This window comes from Pan troglodytes, chromosome 5, assembly GCF_028858775.2.
Source record: "Pan troglodytes isolate AG18354 chromosome 5, NHGRI_mPanTro3-v2.0_pri, whole genome shotgun sequence".
In the NCBI taxonomy this organism is placed as follows: domain Eukaryota; kingdom Metazoa; phylum Chordata; class Mammalia; order Primates; family Hominidae; genus Pan; species Pan troglodytes.
The window spans coordinates 161574239-161593343 of NC_072403.2; the positions used below are offsets into that span (position 1 = coordinate 161574239).

Consider the following 19105-nt stretch of genomic DNA (forward strand, 5'->3'; position numbering starts at 1 on the left):
CTACAAAAAAACTTTAAAAATTAGCCAGGTATGGTGGCATGCATCTGTAGTCCTAGCTACTCAGGAGGTTGAAGCAGAAGGATTCCTGGAGCCCAGGAGTTTGAGGCTGCAGTGAGCCATGACTGCACCACTGCACTCCAGCCTGTGTGACAGAGCGAGACACTGTCTCCAAAAAAAAAAAAAAAAAGAAAAATCTCTGGTTATGAATAAAATGAAATGATGAAGAAAGGAATGCCAAGTGAAGCCGGACTACCTAAGACTACCTAGTCTCTCCCGCTGAACTCTTGGAGGCAGGGGAATTGGTATACAACTCCAAGTACGATATTAAATGGATTTGGGGCAAACTCTGTTAAGTGGTAGAATGCATTGTCATTTAACCAAGTTTAGATACCTTCAACTTGGGCAGGCACTGTGGCTCACACCTGTAATCCTAGCACTTTGGGAGGCCGAGGTAGATGAATTGCTTGAGCCCAGAAGTTCAAGACCAGCCTGGGCAACATGGTGAAACCCCATATCTACAAAAAATACAAAAGTTAGCCAGGTTGGTGGTGTACACCTGTGGTCCCAGCTACTTGAGGTGGGAGGATGACCTGAGCCCAGGGAGGTCGAGGCTAGAGTGAGCCGTGATTGTGCCACTGCACTCCAGCCTGGGCGACAGAGCAAGACCCTGTCTCAAAAGAGGGAAAAAAAATCTTCAGCTTGTCGCATGGTAGGCAGTCAATAAATATTTGTTAAAAAGCTGAATAAATGAACAGTATAATCTTCCTTATTCGTAGAGGAGCTAGTCAGCTACTATAGAGGGAAGAAAAATATACTCCCTCTTCTATTATTTGTTCCTTTTAAAGTCTTATCCCAGATTAGAAAATGGAGAGGCTTCAACTAATAATAGAATGTTTTAAAAACCCTTTTTGGAAAAAAAAAATGATACAGTTAATAATAGTTATTTATGCTTCCAGTTTCATCACTTATTTCAAACAGGAGAAATAAAAAATATATACAATGAGATGAACAATTTTTTTTTTTTTTTGAAACAGTCTCGCTCTGTCGCCCAGGATGGAGTGCAGTGGCGTGATCTCGGTTCATTGCAACCTCTGCCTCCTGGTTTCAAGCGATTCTCCTGCCTCAGCCTCCTGAGTAGCTGGGATTACAGGTGCCCGCCACCTCACACAGCTAATTTTTTTGTATTTTTAGTAGAGACGGGGTTTCACCATGTTGGCCTGGCTGGTTTCAAACTCCTGACCTCAAGTGATCTGTCCACCTTGGCCTCCCAAAGTGCTAGAATTACAGGCGTGAGTCACTGTGCCTGGCCAAGTTTAATATTTTTTATTTTAAGGTATATTTAGGATTTTTTAGTTTAAGGCAAAAAAAAAAAAGAGCACAGCAAAAGATTCAGATAATTCAAAGATGGATGAATAAAATTATATAAACTGAAGCACAGAGAGAAAACATGTAGAATAAAAGAAAGAATAAAGCATAAGAGAAATGGAGGACAGTATCAAAGGAATAGCAAATGTATAATCATTAGAGTCTCAAAAGGTGAGAAGAAAGCAAAATAAATCTTTGAAGGGATAATGACAGAGAATTTCCCCAAATCGATGAAAGTCATTAATGTACATTTCAAGAAACTGAGTGAATCTCAACCAAGAAAAATACAAAGAAAACTACACATAGGCACACCATGGTCAAACTGAAGAAAACCAAAGTTAAAGAGAAGAAAACCCTAAAAGCAACCAGAGAGGTCCCAGTTTTGAGGAAGATGTACTACATATACTCTCCTGTCTCCCTCCCACAGAAGGCAGCTATAAAACCTGGTCAGGATGCAGGAAGCAGCTACTTCAAGATCCTGAAAAGTAAATAATAACAGGTAGATTAGGGGAGAAGATGTAAATTTGAAGTACCATTAAACCTGGTAACCATTTAAAAAAAATTATTTTTTTAAAAAATTAATTCTCACTATGTTGTCCACGCTGGTCTTGAACTCCTAGCCTCAAGCAATCCTCCCACCTCAGCCTCCCGAGTAACTGGGACTACAGGCCTCTGCCAGCACACCCAGCTCCATTTTTTTGTCTCTAGTAGTCTGCAGGCTGGACTCAAGGTAGCCCAAAACTTGGAAGAAGCTGAGCACAGAGAGCTCTAGGAGAATTCCCTCTAGTTCAGGCTCAGGGAGTAGAAAAGGAGTTTCCTGGTAGCAACGGAGGTGGCAATAAGAGCCAGTATGCACCTAAAACTGACAGCCAAACCTTCCTCTCCAATTGTAAATAAAATAACAAAGCATGGGGCTGGGTGCAGTGGCTCACGCCTGTAATCCCAGCACTTTGGGAGGCCGAGGCGGGTGGATCACTTGAGGTCAGGAGTTCGAGACCAGCTTGGCCAAAATGGTGAAGCCCCGTCTCTATTAAAATACAAAAATTAGTGGGGTGTGGTGATGCATACCTGTAATCCCAGCTACTCCGGGAGGCTGAGGCAGGAGAATCACTTGAACCCAGGTGGCAGAGGTTGCAGTGAGCCAAGACTGTGCCACTGCACTCCAGCCTGGGTGACAGAGTGAGACAATATCTCATAAATATATAAATTAATAAAGCATGGGGTCCCAAGAAGATGGGTTGAATCTCTGTTGCTCGTTTTCTCTCTGTGTCCTTTTGCCACCTTGTCCTGGATTCAGATGCAGTTATGAGATATTGGCAGAGTTGGATAAGTAAAGCCTCACTTTCTGGTCAGAGAACTAAATAGGGAGCCCCAGGGAACAGGAAAGTACTGGGGACATCACAGAGAGGGAGGAGATTGGGCAAGTGACCCCATTAATTTGCTTATGAACTGCTGGGCTCCCCCTCCAAACTGTAACTATGTGGATCTAATCCTAAGGAGCATACCAAAGACTGAGAACTGAACTAAGGAAAAGACCACAGCCTACAAAGAGATCTTTCTGCCTAGAAAGGAAAAGCCTTTGAAACTGACATTGAAATCAAAAAAGACTGGTTGGAACTCGTGGCCTGAACCCAACCGGGTTTAATGCTTGTCAAAACAAGGTCAAAATTCTCCATAAGATCCAGAATCTCGGCTGGGCGCGGTGGCTCACGCTGTAATCCCAGCACTTTGGGAGGCCAAGGTAGGCAGATCACCTGAGGTCAGGAGTTTGAGACCAGCCTGGCCAACAGAGTGAAACCCCGTCTCTACTAAAAATACAAAAAGTAGCTGGGCATGGTAGCACACGCCTGTAGTCCTAGCTACCTGGGAGGCTGAGGCAGGACAGTCGCTTGAACCTGGGTGGTGTAGTGAGCCGAGATCGCACCACTGTACTCACTCCAGCCTGGGTGACAGAGGAGACTCCATCTCCAAAAAAAAAAAAAAAAAGTCCAGGATACAATCCAAATTAACTTAGTATACAAACAAACAAACAAACAAAAAACAAAAACAGAAAATTTCAACATAGAAAAAGTCAGTATTGATATGACATAGATGCTAGAATTTTCTGACAAAAACTTGAAAGTAGCCATTACAGGCCGGGTGCGGTGGCTCATGCCTGTAATCCCAGCACTTTGGGAGGCTGAGGCAGGCAGATCACAAGGTCAGGAGTTCGAGATCAGCCTGGCCAATGCGGTGAAACCCCGTCTCTACTAAAAACACAAAAAAATTACCCGGGTGTGGTGGCGAGCAACTGTAGTCCCAGCTACTTGGGAGGCTGAGGCGGGACAATTGCTTGAACTCGGGAGGCGGTGGCGGAGGCTGCAGTGAGCCGAGATAGTGCCACTGCACCCCAGCCTGGGCAACAGGGCAAGACTCTGTCTCAAAAAAAAAAAAAAGTAGCCATTATAAAAATGCTCCAGGTTGGGCATGGTGGCTCACGCCTGTAATCCCAGCACTTTGGGAGGCCAAGGTGGGCAGATCACGAGGTCATGAGATTGAGACCATCCTGGCTAACACAGTGAAACCCCACCTCTACTAAAAATACAAAAAATTAGCCGGGCGTGGTGGTGGGCGCCTGTAGTCCCAACTACTCCCGGGAGGCTGAGGCAGGAGGATGGTGTAAACCCAGGAGGCGGAGCTTGCAGTGAGCAGAGATTGAGCCACTGCACTCCAGCCTGGGCAACAGAGTGAGACTCCGTCTCAAAAAAAAAAAAAAAAAAAAAAAATGCTCCAAATAAGGATGAACACTCATGAAATGAAAGATAGGTCTCAGCAAAGAAATTGAAGATATAAAGTATCAAAAAGAAATTTTATAATGGAAAAATAACCAAAATAAAAAACTCAATGGATAGTCTCAATAGCAGAGTGAAGATGTCAGAGGAAAAAAAATCAGTGAACTTGAAGATAGGTTGATACTGGCTGTGCACGGTGGTGTCACTCCTGTAATCCCAGCACTTTGGGAGGCTGAGGCAGGTGGATCACTTGAGGCCAGAAGCTGGAGACCAGCCTGGCCAACATGGTGAGAACCCTGTCTTACTAAAAATACAGAAAATTAGCTGGGTGTGGTGGTGTGCCTATAGTCCCAGCGACTCAGGAGGCTGAGGTGGAAGGATCACTTGAACCAGGAGCTTGAGCTGGAGGTTGCAGTGAGCTGAAATCATGCCTCTGCACTCCAGCCTGGGCAACAAAACAAGACTGTATCTCAAAAAAAAAAAAAAAAAAAGGAGGTGGATACTAATTATGCAATTCAATCAACTGCTCATTCTGAACAGCAGAAAAAACAAAAACTTAAAATATAAGTAGAACTTCAGGAATCTGTGGGACCACACCAAAAGGCCTAACATTCCTGTGATTAACATCACAAAAGAAAATGTGTGGTACAGATAAATATTTGAAGACATGATGGCTGAACACACCCCAAATTTGATCAAACACATAAACCTACAGATTTAAGATGCGTGGTGAATACCAAACGGAATAAAGCCTGAGAAATCCATGCCCAGACATATCATAATTACGATACAGAAAAAAAATTATTGAAAGCAACTAGAGAAACATAATGCATTATTTGAGAGATCTGAATAATTGCAGATGTCTCATCAAATTATGAACGACAGAAAGAAGTAGACATTTTAAAGTGCTGTAAGAACTAAAACCCAGAATTTTGTATCAAGTGATAATACATATATTTTTTGAGATGGAGTCTCGGTCTGTCGCCCCGGCTGGAGTGCAGTGGTGTCATCTTGTCTCCCTGCAACCTCCGCCTCCTGGGTTCAAGCAATTCTCCTGCCTCAGCTTCCCAAGTAGCTGGGATTACAGGTGCACGCCACCAGCCCAGATAATTTTTATATTTTAGTAGAGACGGGGTTTCAACATGTTGGCCAGGCTGGTCTCAAACTCCTGACCTCAGGTGATCTACCTGCCTTGGCCTCCCAAAGTGCTGGGATTACAGGCATGAGCCACTGCGCCCGGCCTCAAGTGATAATATTCTAAGGAAGGCAAAATAAAGACATTCTCATATGAAGAGAAATTAAGAGACTCTGTTGTCAACACACTTGCTCTAAAGTATCCGCTTTAGGAAGTTGTTCAGATGGAAGAGACATGATATAGAAGGAATCTTGAAACACCAGGAAAGCATGAAGAGCAAGGAAAACGCTAAATATCCAGGTAAACATAAATGACTATTCTTCTCATCTTGATTTTTTTTTTTTTTTTTTTTTAAGAGACAGGGTCTCATTCTGTTGCTCAGGCTACAGCATAGTGGTATGATTATAGCTCACTGCAGCCTCAAACTCCTGGGCTCAAGTGATCCTCCTGTGTCTGGAGTAGCTGGGACCACAGGCATGTGCCACCATCCACCATGCCCAGCTATTTTTTTTTTTTTTTTGGTAGAGACACTGTCTATGATTTGTTACTCACGCTGGTCTTGAATTCCTGACTTCAAGTAATCCTCTTGCGTCAGCCTCCCAAAGTGCTGGGATTGCAGGCATAAGCCACTGCATTCAGCCTGTCACCTTGAGTTCTTTAAAAGAACTTGATGGTTGAAAGCAAAATTGTTACATTGTTGGATGAGGTAGGTTTTGAGACAGGGTCACATTTTGTTGCCCAGGCTGGTGTGCAGTGGTACACTCTTAGCTCTTACTGCAGCCTTGACCTCCTGGACTTAAGGGATCCTCCCACTTACTGGTGCCCCCGCCCCAAGTAGCTGGGACTGTAGGCATGTACTGCCACACACCAGCATGCTAGGCTAATTAAAAAAATTTTTTTGTAGAGACAGGGTCTTACTATGTTGCCCAGGCCGATCTCAAACTCCTGGGTTCCAGTGTTCTTCCTGCTGTGGCCTTCCAAAGCGCTGGGATTACAGGTGTGAGCCACCATACCTGGCTGGATGAGGATTGATTGATTGATTGATTGATTGATTGAGACGGAGTCTCTCTGTTGCCCAGGCTGGAGTGCAGTGGCGCCATCTCGGCTCACTTCAAGCTCTGCCTCCCAGGTTCACGCCATTCTCCTGCCTCAGCCTCCTGAGTAGCTGGGACTACAGGCACCTGCCACCACACCCAGCTAATTTTTTGTACTTTTAGTAGAGACGGGGTTTCACCGTGTTAGCCAGGATGGTCTCGATCTCCTGACCTCATGATCTACCTGCCTTGGCCTCCCCAAGTGCTGGGATTACAGGTGTGAGCCACCGTGCCTGGCTGGATGAGGTTTTAAGCGTATGTAGATGTAATGTATAAAGTAACTACAAGCCAGGTGCAGGCTCATGCTTGCAATCCCAACATTTTGGGAGGCCAACGTGGGAGGATTCCTTCAGCCCAGAAGTTCAAGACCAGCCTGGGCAACATAGTGACTAGTCTTGATTACAAAATAATAATAAAATTAGCCAAGCGTGATGGCATGTGCCTGTAATCCAGGCTACTTGGGAGGATGACACGGGAGAATCTTGAACCCAGGAGGCAGAGGTTGCAGTGAGCTGAGATCACGACCCTGCACTCCAGCGTGGGCGACAGAGCAAGACCTTGTCAAAAAGAAAAAAGAAGAAAAATCAAATAACTACAACATAAATAGTAGAGAATAAAGGGACCTATATGGCAGTATGGTTCTACATTGAACTTGAAGTGGTAAAGTATAAATTCTAGGTAGATAGTGAAAACTTAGGCTGGGCGTGATGGCTCATGCCTGTAATCCCAACACTTTGGGAGGCCGAGGCAGGTGGATCACTTGAGGTCAGGAGTTCGAGACCAGCCTGGCCAACACAGTGAAACCCCGTCTCTACTAAAAATACAAAAATTAGCCAGGTGTCGGGGAGGGCACCTGTAATCCCAGCTACTCAGGAGGCTGAGGCAGGAGAATAGCTTGAACCTGGGAGGTGGAGGTTGCAGTGAGATGAGGTTGTACCACTACACTCCAGCCTGGGCAATAGAGTGAAATTTCATCTCAAAAAAAAAAAGAAAAGAAAAGAAAAGAAAACTTAATATATATTTTGTAGTCACTAGAGCAACCACAAACAAAAACCATACAAAGAGATAATAGTAAAAAACACAGTAGAAGGAGACATCACAGAAAATAGCAGAGTAGGAAGCATCAGAGGTCCACCCTTCCCTAAAAATAATTAAACTGGAAAAAGGCTATCAGGATAAACTATTTTGGAACTTGGAACCTGATCAGATACTTACAGCAGCCAGGAGAGTGCTTCATGAAGGGAGAGGCTGCTAAAATTTGGTTCAGACAGCAGCGTGTGTGAACCCACTACATCTACCATTCCTCAGTCCTGCAGCAGTCATGAAAACCACAGCTTGCCTTCCTGGAGCAGCTCGTTAGTGCCAAGGTGGGCAGTAAGAACTCTGCCCTCCAAAAATTTGAGGTTGTCCATCTTGGTTGGTGTTAGTGATTCCCTGAGGGACTAGCACAGATGCCTGCCTTTCTTTTACCTGCTCTGGCAGATTTAAAGAGACAGAGATCCATTTCTTTTTTTGACCCAGACATTTAAAGAAACATGTCAGGTCACTGGCTTGGGTTATTTGTTTCCTTACTGTTGAGTTTTGAGGGTTCTTTATATATTATAGATTAAAAAAACCTTTCTTAGCTATGTGATTTGTAAATATTTTCTCCCAGCCTGTAGCTTGTCTTTTCTCTTGACTGTTATCTGTGGTAGAGGGAAAGTTCTTAGTTTTGATGAATTTTTTTTTCTGTGGGTCATGATTCTGGGGTCATTTCTAGGAACTCTTTACCTAACTCCAGCCCACAGAGATTTTCTCCTATGTTTTCTTCTAAAAGTACTATAGCTTTAAGCTTTATCTATATATATGTGACTCAATTCGAGTTAATCTTTGTAAAGGTGTGAGGTCACTTGAGGTTCAGTTGCTTTTTTTTTGTTTGTTTGTTTGTTTTGAGACAGAGTCTCACTCTGTCGTCCCAGGCTGGAGTGCAGTGGCATGATCTTGGCTCACTGCAAGCTCTGCCTCCTGGGTTCAAGAGATTCTCCTGCCTCAGGCTCCCAAGTAGCTGGGATTACAGGCATGCACCACCACACTTGGCTAATTTTTGTAGTTTTAGCAGAGACGGGGTTTCGCCATGTTGACTAGGCTGGTCTCAAACCCCTAACCTCAGGTGATCCACCTGCCTTGGCCTCCCAAAGTGCTAGGATTACAGGCGTGAGCCACCGCACCTGGCCTGATGTTCAGTTTTTTTGTATACGGCTGACCAGTTTTTTCAATACCATTTGTTGGAAAACTATCATTTTTCCATTTGCACCTTTGTCAAAGATCAAATGGCCATAGTGGTGTGGTCTTATGTCTGCATTCTATATTCTGTTCCATTGATCTAAGTGTGTATCCTTTTGCCACTATCTTACTGTCTACATTATTGAAGCTTCACAGTACATTTTAAAATCAGGTAGTTGAACCCTCCAACTTTTCTTGTTAAAAATCGATTTTGCTATTCTACTTTCTTTGTCCATCCATATAAATTTTAAAATTGACTCACCTATATCTACAAAAAATCCTGTTGAGATTTTGACTGGAGGTGAGTTAAACCTACACATTAATTACAGAAGTTACAGCTTTACTACATTAACTCTTCCAATCAATGAACATGGTATGTGTCTCCACTTATTTAGATCTATGATTTCTTTCTTTTTTTTTTGAGACAGAGTCTCACTCTGTTGCCCAGGCTGGAGTACAGTGGCACTGTACGGGCTCACTGCAACCTCTTCCTCCCGGATTCAAGCTATTTTCGTCTCCACCTCCCGAGTAGCTGGGATTACAGGTGTGTGCAGCCACACCCAGCTAATTTTTTTTTGTATTTTTAGTAGAGATGGGGTTTCGCCAAGTTGGCCAGGCTGGTCTCAAACTCCTGACCTCAAGTGATCCGCCCACCTGACCTCCCAAAGTGCTGGGATTACAGGCGTGAGCCACCATACCTGGCCAAGTTCTATGATTTCTTTTCTTTTCTTTTCTTTTTTTTTTTTTTTTTTTGACATGGAGTCTCGCTCTGTCACCCAGGCTGGAGTGCAGTGGCACAATCTCAGCTCACTGCAATCTTTACCTCCCAGGTTCAAGTGATTCTCCTCCCTCAGCCTCCTGAGTAGCTGGAGTTTATAGGTGCCTGCCATCATGCCTGGCTAATTTTTTATTTTTAGTAGAGACAGGGTTTCACAATTTGGCCAGCCTGGTCTCAAACTCCTGACCTCAGGTGATCTGCCTGCCCTGGCCTCCCAAAGTGCTGGGATTACAGGTGTGAGTCACCATGCCCAGCCTATGATTTCTTTCAGTAGCAATTTGCACACAAATCTTGCTCATGTTCTAGATTTATAACAAAGTATTTTATGTCAGAGGAGCTATTGTGAATGGTATTGTTTTTAAATTTTAGTTTCCAGTTTTCATTGCTTAAATATAGAAATAGATGGATTTTGGCCGGGCGCAGTGGCTCACGCCTGTAATCCCAGCACTTTGGGAGGCCGAGGCGGGTGGACCACCTGAGGTCAGGAGTTCAAGAGCAGCCTGACCAACATGGTAAAACCCGGTCTTTACTAAAAATACAAAATTAACTGGGATGGTGGCGCATGCCTGTAGTCCCAGCTACTCAGGAGACTGAGGCAGGAGGCTCACTTGAACCCAGGAGGCAGAGGTTGCAGTGAGCCAAGATAGCACCATTGCACTCCAGTCTGGGCAACAAGAGTGAAACTCTGTTTCAAAAAAAAAAAAAAACAAAAAACAACAACAAAGAAATGGATAGATTTTATGTGTTATTCTTGTACTTTACACCTATAGATTCCCTGGGATTTTCTATATAGAAAATTATATCATTTTTGAATAGGGGAAGTTTTTATTTTTTCCTTCTTCCTTTTCTTTTTCTTTTCTTTTTTTTTTTTTTTTTTTGAGATAGGATCTTACTCTATTACCCAGGCTGGAGTGCAGTGGTATAATCATGGCTCACTGCAGCCTTGACCTCCCCAGGCTCAGGTGATCCTCCCACCTCAGTCTCGTGAGTAGCTGGGACTACAGGTGCACACTGCCATGCTTGGCTAATTTTTCTATTTTTTTTGTAGAGACACGGTTGCGCCATGTTGCCCAGGCTGGTCTCCAATTCTTGGCTCAAGCAATCCACCCGCCTTGGCTTACCAAAGTGCTAGGATTACAGGCATGAGCTACCGCGCCCAGCCCTTTTATTTCTTTTCATTGCTGTATTATGCTGGCTGAGATTCCAGAACACAGAATTGATGAGAATGGACATTCCTGCCTTGTTCTCAACCTTAGGGAGAAAGCATACAATTTTTTTTCTCTCTCTCATACACCTACACACAAATATACTTATATTCAAATGAAGACAAAATAAAGATAATTTCAGACATACCTGAGACAAACCTGAGAGAATGCCTTATCAGCAGACCTATACTATAAAAAATCCTAAAAGAAGTTTTAAAATGTAAAACCATTTCTTTTTTTTCCTTTTTTTTTTTTTTTTGAGATACAGTCTCACTCTGTCGCCCAGGCTGGAGTGCAATGGCGCGATCTCGGCTCACTGCAACCTCTGCCTCCCAGGTTCAAGGAGTTCTCCTGCCTCAGGGCCTCCGTATAGCTGGGACTACAGGTACCAGCCACCATGCACGTCTAATTTTTGTATTTTTAGTAGAGACGGGGTTTCACCATGTTGGTCAGGCTGGTCTCGAACTCCCGACTTCAGGTGATCCACCCGCCTCAGCCTCCCAAAGTGCTGGGATTACAGGCATGAGCCACCACACCCGGCTAATGTAAAACCATTTCTATATTAAATGCAATGACTGAAGAAGTTATAGCTTAAGAAAGGTGGAAATCAAAGAAACGATGGAATCTCAGGAAACTCTCAAAGAATAATTTTTTTTTTTTTTTTTAGACAGAGTTTTGCTCTTATTGCCCAGGCTGGAGTGCAATGGTGTGATCTCAGCTCACTGCAACCTCTGCCTCCTGGGTTCAAGCAATCCCCGTGCCTCAGCCTCCCAAGTAGCTGGGATTACAGGGGCGCGCCACCACACCCAGCTAATATTTGTATTGTTAGTAGAGACGGGGTTTCACCATGTTGGCCAGGCTGGTCTCAAACTCCTGACCTCAGGTGATCCACCTGCCTTGGCCTCCCAAAATGCTGGGATTATAATAGGTGTGAGCCACCGCACCCAGCCAAATTTTTTATTTTTTGAGATGGGATCTCACTCTGTCACCTAGGCTGGAGTGCAGTGGCACAAATATGGCTCACTGCAACGTCTCCTAGGCTCCAGTGACCCTCCAACCTTAGCCTCCCAAGTAGCTAGGACCACAAATATGCATTACCATGCCTGGCTAAGTTTTTTGTATTTTTTGTACAGAGGGGGTTTCACCATGTTGCCCAGGCTGGTCTCAAACTCCTGGGCTCAAGTGATCTGTCTGCCACGACCTTGCAAAGTGTTGGGATTACAGGTGTGAACCACTGCACCCATCCCAGCACTTTGGGAGGCTGAGGTGGGTGGATCACTTGAGCCCAGGAGTTTGAGACCAGCCTGGGCAACATGGCAAAACCCTGTATCTACAAAAAATACAAAAAAAAAATGCACCTGCGGTCCCATCTACCCAGGAGGCTGAGATAGGTCATTTGAGCCAGGAGACAGAGGTTGCATGAGAGGAGATCACGCCACTGCATTACACCCTAGGTGAAATGTTTTGACCTTATCTCAAAATAAATAAAGTGCTGGGATTACAGACATGAGCCATCATGTCTGGCCCTCAAAGAATAATTAAGAATGATCAGGAGGCCAAGGCGGGCAGATCACGAGTTCAGGAGATTGAGACCATCCTGGCCAACACGGTGAAACCTCGTCTCTACTAAAAATACAAAAACTAGCTGGGTATGATGGCGCGTGCCTGTAATCCCAGCTACTCGGGAGGCTGAGGCACGAGAATGGCTTGAACCCAGGAGGCAGAAGTTGTAGTGAACTGAGATCACGCCACTGCACTCTAGCCTGATGACAGAGCAAGACTCTGTATCAAAAAAAAAAAAAAAAGAGAATGACCAAGAGTTAATTAGACTTCAGAAAGGAGGAAGGGTTATGGAAGAGAGAGATGGAAGTAGGACATTCCAGACAGAGGGAACGGTATGAACAGAGGGCAAATTTCAACTTTAACCCACGGACAATCACTAAAGAGTATTAAATCAGACAGTGTATGGTCATAATTGTGGGTAACTTCTCATTTAAGTGCCAGAGGTATTTTCAAGTGGGGATATAAACATTTGTTTGTAGTTTGCATAGAAGGAGACAAGGCCAGGAGGCAGTAGGTGACAAAGAGTAAACTGGACTAAATCTTCAAAATGGACTAAAGACCTTTTTGTTTTGTTTTGTTTTGTTTGAGGAGTTTTGCTCTTTCACCCAGGGTGGAGTGCGATGGCAAGATCTTGGCTCACTGCAACCTCTGCCTTCTGAGTTCAAGGGATTTTCCCGCCTCAGCTTCCCAAGTAGCTGGGATTACAGGCGCCCGCCACCACACCCCGCTAATTTTTGTATTTTCAGTAGAGACGGGGTTTCGCCATGTTGGCCAGGCTGATCTCAAACTCCTGACCTCAGGTGATCCACCCGCCTACACCTCCCAAAGTGGTAGGATTACAGGCATGAGCCACCGTGCCTGGTCTAAAGACCTTTTTGAGAATGATATATGATATATGAGTATGGTGTATGAGTGAGGGGGGGATACAAGATTATGGGGATATGGCATCATGGAGACTGGAGTTCACGCATGCAATTCTGGTGAGTTCCTATACCCTTACAAGTTCATTCTTTTCCTTTTTTAAATTAAAAAATATTTGTTTGTAGAGATGTGGTCTCACATTGTTGCCAGGCTGATCTTGAACTCCTAGGCTCAAGTAATCCTCCTGCCTCAGCCTCCCAAAGAACTGGCATTATGGGTGTGAGCCACTGCACCCGGCCCAAGTTCATTCTTTAACTCCAGACTAAAATGCTCTAAGTACTAATAAATAAAAGTCAATGATGTAGCAACTTTGTGAGAATTCTTTTGATATAGATGCCATACCTTACCTTCATTTGTGTTTCTAATGGTGTTTGTGCCAAGAAAGGAGGTTGTCCCACCAACATTTCAAAAAGAATAACACCAACACTCCACCAATCACACAACTGTGTGTATCCTAAAATAAGATAACAAAGTTATTTATAAGCACTTTAAAAATGCTCAGGATACAATAAAAATTAACATTAAATCACCAATTTATACTTTAAAATTAATACTTTTATTATAAGCCTGAAAAATAAGGCATATTCTAGTGTCGTTTTGGCTGGTCTAAAGGCCTACTGAGAATATATATGAAAGAAGTGCTTTACCTGTTCGTAGCAACACTTCAGGTGCAATATAATTGGGAGTCCCAACCAAAGAATGTGCTAGACATCGCTGGTGCTGGCGTGCAGCTCTCCGCTCTAATGGCTTCAGTCTGTCTCCACATCGACAGCTTGAGGGATCCCCCCATTCATTACTGAAATCCATGCTATCTTGCCGTGGATGGTCACCTGCACAACAAAAGAATAAGTAAATAAAGTCAACAAGGACAACAGTAAACCTGAAGTCTATTTAATCTTCTGACATCGTGGTTTAGGGTTAACAACATTCTCCCTTGTGACAAACTAAGACACAATGTATGCCAAATCACTGATGGTGTTTATTACCAATTAGAGCCTATTTTCTGAGATGTCAATAGGAAGGATTTTACACTTAAAAAAAATTAGCCTAAGATTTAGTAATTTATGCAACGTTAAATAACAACAATATGAGTCATGGGGAGATTAAGAGTTTGTTATTTAGCCCACTCCCTGTTACTACTCTGGACAAACTTTCAAACAAATTAGATCCATCTTTCATTCAATAAATGACAGTGATAATAAGACAAAGCTCTGGTTACATTCTAGTAGGAAAAGAAACAAAACAAACAATTACACATATAAGGAACAGTGACATACCCTACACAGAGAATCAACACAGGGTGATGTAACAAATGTGACTGGATAGCTACATAAGACTGAATGGCTAGGGAAGACCAGTTAAGAAGGTGACTTCAGCTAAACCGTAAAAAAACAAGAAGGACTCAACCATTTATAAATCAGGATTAGGTATTCCACACAGAAATAACAGCAACAGAGAGAAGACCAGCACAGCTGATAAAGGGGAGAACTGTAGGAAATGGGGCAAGAACTGTAAGAAATGCGGCAGGAATATACGTGGGTTTTGCAAGCAATAGAAATGGTCTGCCTTTTACCTCAAGTAAAGTGAGAAGATATTGCAGAGTTCGAAGCAAGAAGATAACAGTATCTGATTTTATGCTTAAAAAAAAAAGTTCTTTATGGGTCATGTGAAGTTTGAAAGGCCTATTTGAAATCCATGTGAAGATAGCCAGGAAGCAGCTGGATAGAGAAATTACGAATTTCAGAGAAAGGCCATTTCTGGAGAGAGAGATTTGGAATTCATTGACATATAGATGGCATGAAGTCACCTAGAATATAAGAAATTAACCTAACTGTAATATTTATCTGGGATGTTTGATTAAAATGATTTCCCTTTGGGAGGCCAGGGAGGGTGGATCACGAGGTCAAGAGATTGAGACCATCCTGGCCAACATGGTGAAACCCCATCTCTACTAAAAATACAAAAATTAGCTGGGTGTGGTGGAGCACACCTGTAATTCCAGCTACTTGGGAGGCTGGAGCAGGAGAATCGCTTGAGCCCAGGAGATGGAGGTTGCAGTGGGCCGAGATCGCGCCACTGCACTCCAGCCTGGCAACAGACCAAAACTCCGTCTCAAAAAAAAAACAAACAGGCCGGGCGTGGTCGCTCACGCCTGTAATCCCAGCCACTTTGGGAGGCGGAGGCAGGCGGATCATGAGGTCAGGAGATTGAGACCGTCCTGGCTAACACGGTGAAACCTGGTCTCTACTAAAAATACAAAAAAAAAAAAAAAAAAAAAAAAAAAAATAGCCGGGCGTGGTTGCCGGCGGCTGTAGTCCCAACTACTCGGGAAGCTGAGGCAAGAGAATGGCGTGAACCCGGGAGGCAGAGCTAGCAGTGAGCCGAGATTGCGCCACTGCACTCCAGCCTGGGCAACAGAGCGAGACTCCGTCTCAAAAACAAACAAACAAAAAACAACAAAAAGATTTCTATGCCCCAGTGAAGATTTTTGATCAAAAGATGGGAATAGAGCCTAGGAATCATATTTTTAAGAAGTTTTCCAGGTAATAATTCAGTCGAATCTGGGAAGACACTAAATTCTACTATGTCGAACATTAAAGTAGGTTCAATTGTCTCAGTTCTACCCATTTTAATGTCAATCTACTTGTGTTCACAGAAGCACAGGAGGCTAATAATACTTACCTCAGAGAATTGTTGTGAGCATATTAGAATATATGGTTAAGCACCTAGTACATAGTATTTAACAAATGTTAGATTGACTTACACTTCCATTAGCGCTTGGAGGGATCTTGGTGAGGCAGTGTGGTGTAGTAGAAATAACATGGGCCCTGAAATCAGACAAACCTGGGTTCAAAGCCTAGCCCTTACACTTGATTTCTGTCTGACCTTGGGCAAGTTACTTCATCTAACTAGGTCTCAGTTTCTTCATCCTGCCTCACAGTGACATTGTGAGGATAAAATAGGATCAAGGATCATAAAGTGTTTAGGGTTATATAAGTTATGTAACAGTCATGTAATGAAATCCTAAATAGTAGTGAAAATAAATGTTACAAGCAATAACATGGAGGAACCTCAAACAAGTCAACACAAAGAATATATATAGATTATATTTAAATAAAGGTTAGAGTAGGCAAAATGAAATAATATATTATTTAGAGATATACACATTTGTGATAAAAGGATCGATAAAAGTAAAGAACCGATTATAAAGTTCTGAAATAATAATTATCTTTGTGGAGGAGAAAAGGGGAAGTGATTGTTTAGGGGCTTCTAAAGTACTGATAATCTAGTTCTTTAACTGAATGTTGGATATGAGGATTCATTAAAAAATTATTTTAAAAATGTTTTTGGCCAGGCGCAGGGGCTCACACCTATAATCTCAGCACTTTGGGTGGCTGAGACAGGTGGATCACCTGAGGTCAGGAGTTCGAGATCAGCCTGGCCAACATGGTGAAACCCCATCTCTATTAAAAATACAAAAATTAGCCGGGCGTACTGGCGGGTGCTTATAATCCCAGCTACTCGGGAGGCTGAGGCAGGAGAATCACTTGAACCCAGGAGGGGGATATTGCAGTGAGCCAAGATCGTGCCACTGCACTCCAGCCTGGGCGACAGAGTGAGACTCCATCAAAAAAAAAAAAAAAAAAAAAAAAAAGTTGTTTGTCTGGCATATTTTCAAATAAAATGTAAAAGGTGTGACTCAAAAATGTTAATAATATTTAGAAACAATCAAGTCTAGCACATTCTTTCATTTCATAAGTCTAAGAGCCTAAAGGATTCACCCAAGTTTATCCAACAGAATCAAGACCTGACCCACATCTTCTGGCTCTCATCCAGTGATGATACCATCTTATATTTTACTACATCAATAAATTACATTATTATGAACAAACTAAAATAAATTTTATGAGTTTACTTACCACTCTGATAGTACTTAGAATCGTGTGTCCATCTGAAGCCAGTGCAGAGGCCAAAGTCAGTCAATTTAATATGACCATCACGATCAATCAAAATATTATCAGGTTTAATATCTCTATGAATAAAACCCATTTTATGAACACTTTCAACTGCACAGGTAAGTTCTGCTATGTAGAATCGTGCCAGATTTTCTGGAAAGATGCCCATTCTAATTAACAGGCTCATCATATCACCCCCAGGAATGTAGTCCATTACAAAGTATAAATTGTCCTTATCTTGGAATGAATAATATAGACGAACTACCCATTCATTGTCAGCTTCAGCCAGGATATCTCTCTCAGCTTTAACATGAGCGACTTGATTTCGAAGAAGAACATCTTTCTTTCGAAGAGTTTTTGTTGCATACAAAGCCTTAGTATCTACTTTTCTTGCTAGACAGACTTCACCAAATGCTCCTATTCCTAGTGTCTTTATCTTCACAAACATAGACTTGTCCATTTTAGCCCTTTTAAGACGGATGTAATTAGATTCTTTTTGGCAAAGCATCTTTCTCATTTGATCCTGGGCATCTTGAGATAATCCAACCTAGGCAAATAAACTAGATGTTAAATAAGAATTATCTTCTTCAATATTGAATATTAAGAAATAGCTTGGGAAAAATTCAGGCATATATTTAAAGGTTAAATGCATAATTTTTAATAAAGCATGTTAGAAATCTAGAAAACATTTCAAAGGAAATTAATGATCAAAAGTGCAGCCTAAGGGGTAGTTAAAAGGATATTCAAAGTGAGTACATATGCAAATTCAGCTGTGGAGCGCAAGAAGAGGGTACCAGATGAGTAAGCCTTCTACGCTTCTCTAATGCACTCCGAAAAAAAAAAAAAAAAGGTTCTCAATGTGCAACAAACATCTGTTAACATGTTAACATGCATATTCATTTATCTCTCTGTATATGCTTCTCTTGGTGGAATGCCTAGGCCTCAAATATTCTTCCTATTTTGTCTTTCATGAAAAAAAATTCTTCCACTCCAGGCTCATTTATTCTAAAAAATTAATGTATCAAAGAACAACAAAACAATGCCTTTTCTAACCCACCAATCCTTTCCCTATTCTCAATAAATATACAACAGTCATTAATAATCTTTCCTTTTCTATTTTTCAGGGCATCAGAGTAAAGGTGCGACTCACAGTCTACCACTAACACAAATTGCAAAGGGTTTCTCCTACTTCGAAAAGAACAACCTGGTTGTTTACAAGATATCCTTTGGATACTTAGGAATACTTCAGTGTGACTCATGAAAATATCAAAAAATAGATTAAAAACAAAAACTAACTTCTAAGTATTATAGATATGGAATGTCTGGATTTAGAAGGGAGAAACATTTTGGCTAATTAATAAAGAATTAATTAAAGGGTTTAAATAGAAAAGAAATCCAGTTGGAAAAGTGGGGTCTAATTCTAGAAATACAAGACTAAAATAGAGCAACCACATGCTTCTGTTAGGATTCACATTTGCATGCAAAATCTTTTAAGAAGGATGGCATGCCAGACTTAGTTCAGAACTGTTTCTCTTAAAATCTTACTTGCCTACACAGTAATGGAGACTACAGAAGTCAGCAAAGCTTCCAACACCATAAAAGTTTAAATCAGCTATTAGTGAAAGTGAAGAGGAAAAAGGAAAAATAAACTAAGAAAATACACATAGGCAGACTTTAGTAAGAAATCCTAAGAACTAAAATATGGATAAGTCATAGAAATTATTATGGTATTTCTCATTTAATAAAATATAAAATAGAAATAACAATACTGTAAAATCAGATTTGTTAAAATCATTTTAAAAGAATGGTTCAAGTATATAAAGGTGTTTAATCACAAGGTTAAGCCTCTTGGATTGTGAGTGACAGATGTAAGATTAGGAGTCAAATCTTTGAACTCTAAGCATATGATAAAAACAATAATGGCCAGGCACAGTGGCTGATGCCTGTAATCCCAGTGCTTTGGGAGGCAGACGCGGGTGGGTCACGGCGTCAAGAGATCAAGACCGGCCTGGCCAACACGGTGAAACCCCGCCTCTACTAAAAATAAAAAATTAG

The 19105-nt window shown here is 42.1% G+C and overlaps 1 protein-coding gene across 4 annotated transcripts in view; it reads right to left on the reverse strand.

Annotated features, from left to right (window-relative positions):
* LATS1 (large tumor suppressor kinase 1) overlaps positions 1-19105 on the reverse strand; it is a 59521-nt gene that overhangs the window by 4639 nt on the left and 35777 nt on the right. The window contains exons 5-8 of one of the 4 annotated variants that reach the window (XM_054686405.2): positions 17015-17597; positions 13742-13924; positions 13442-13548; positions 392-515 (exon numbers count right to left, since the gene is read on the reverse strand). In XM_054686405.2, coding sequence (XP_054542380.1) covers positions 417-515; positions 13442-13548; positions 13742-13924; positions 17015-17597 — 972 coding nt within the window. In that variant the 3' untranslated portion in view covers positions 392-416. The other 3 variants (XM_016956455.3, XM_016956454.4, XM_001173355.7) reach the window with 3 other exon arrangements.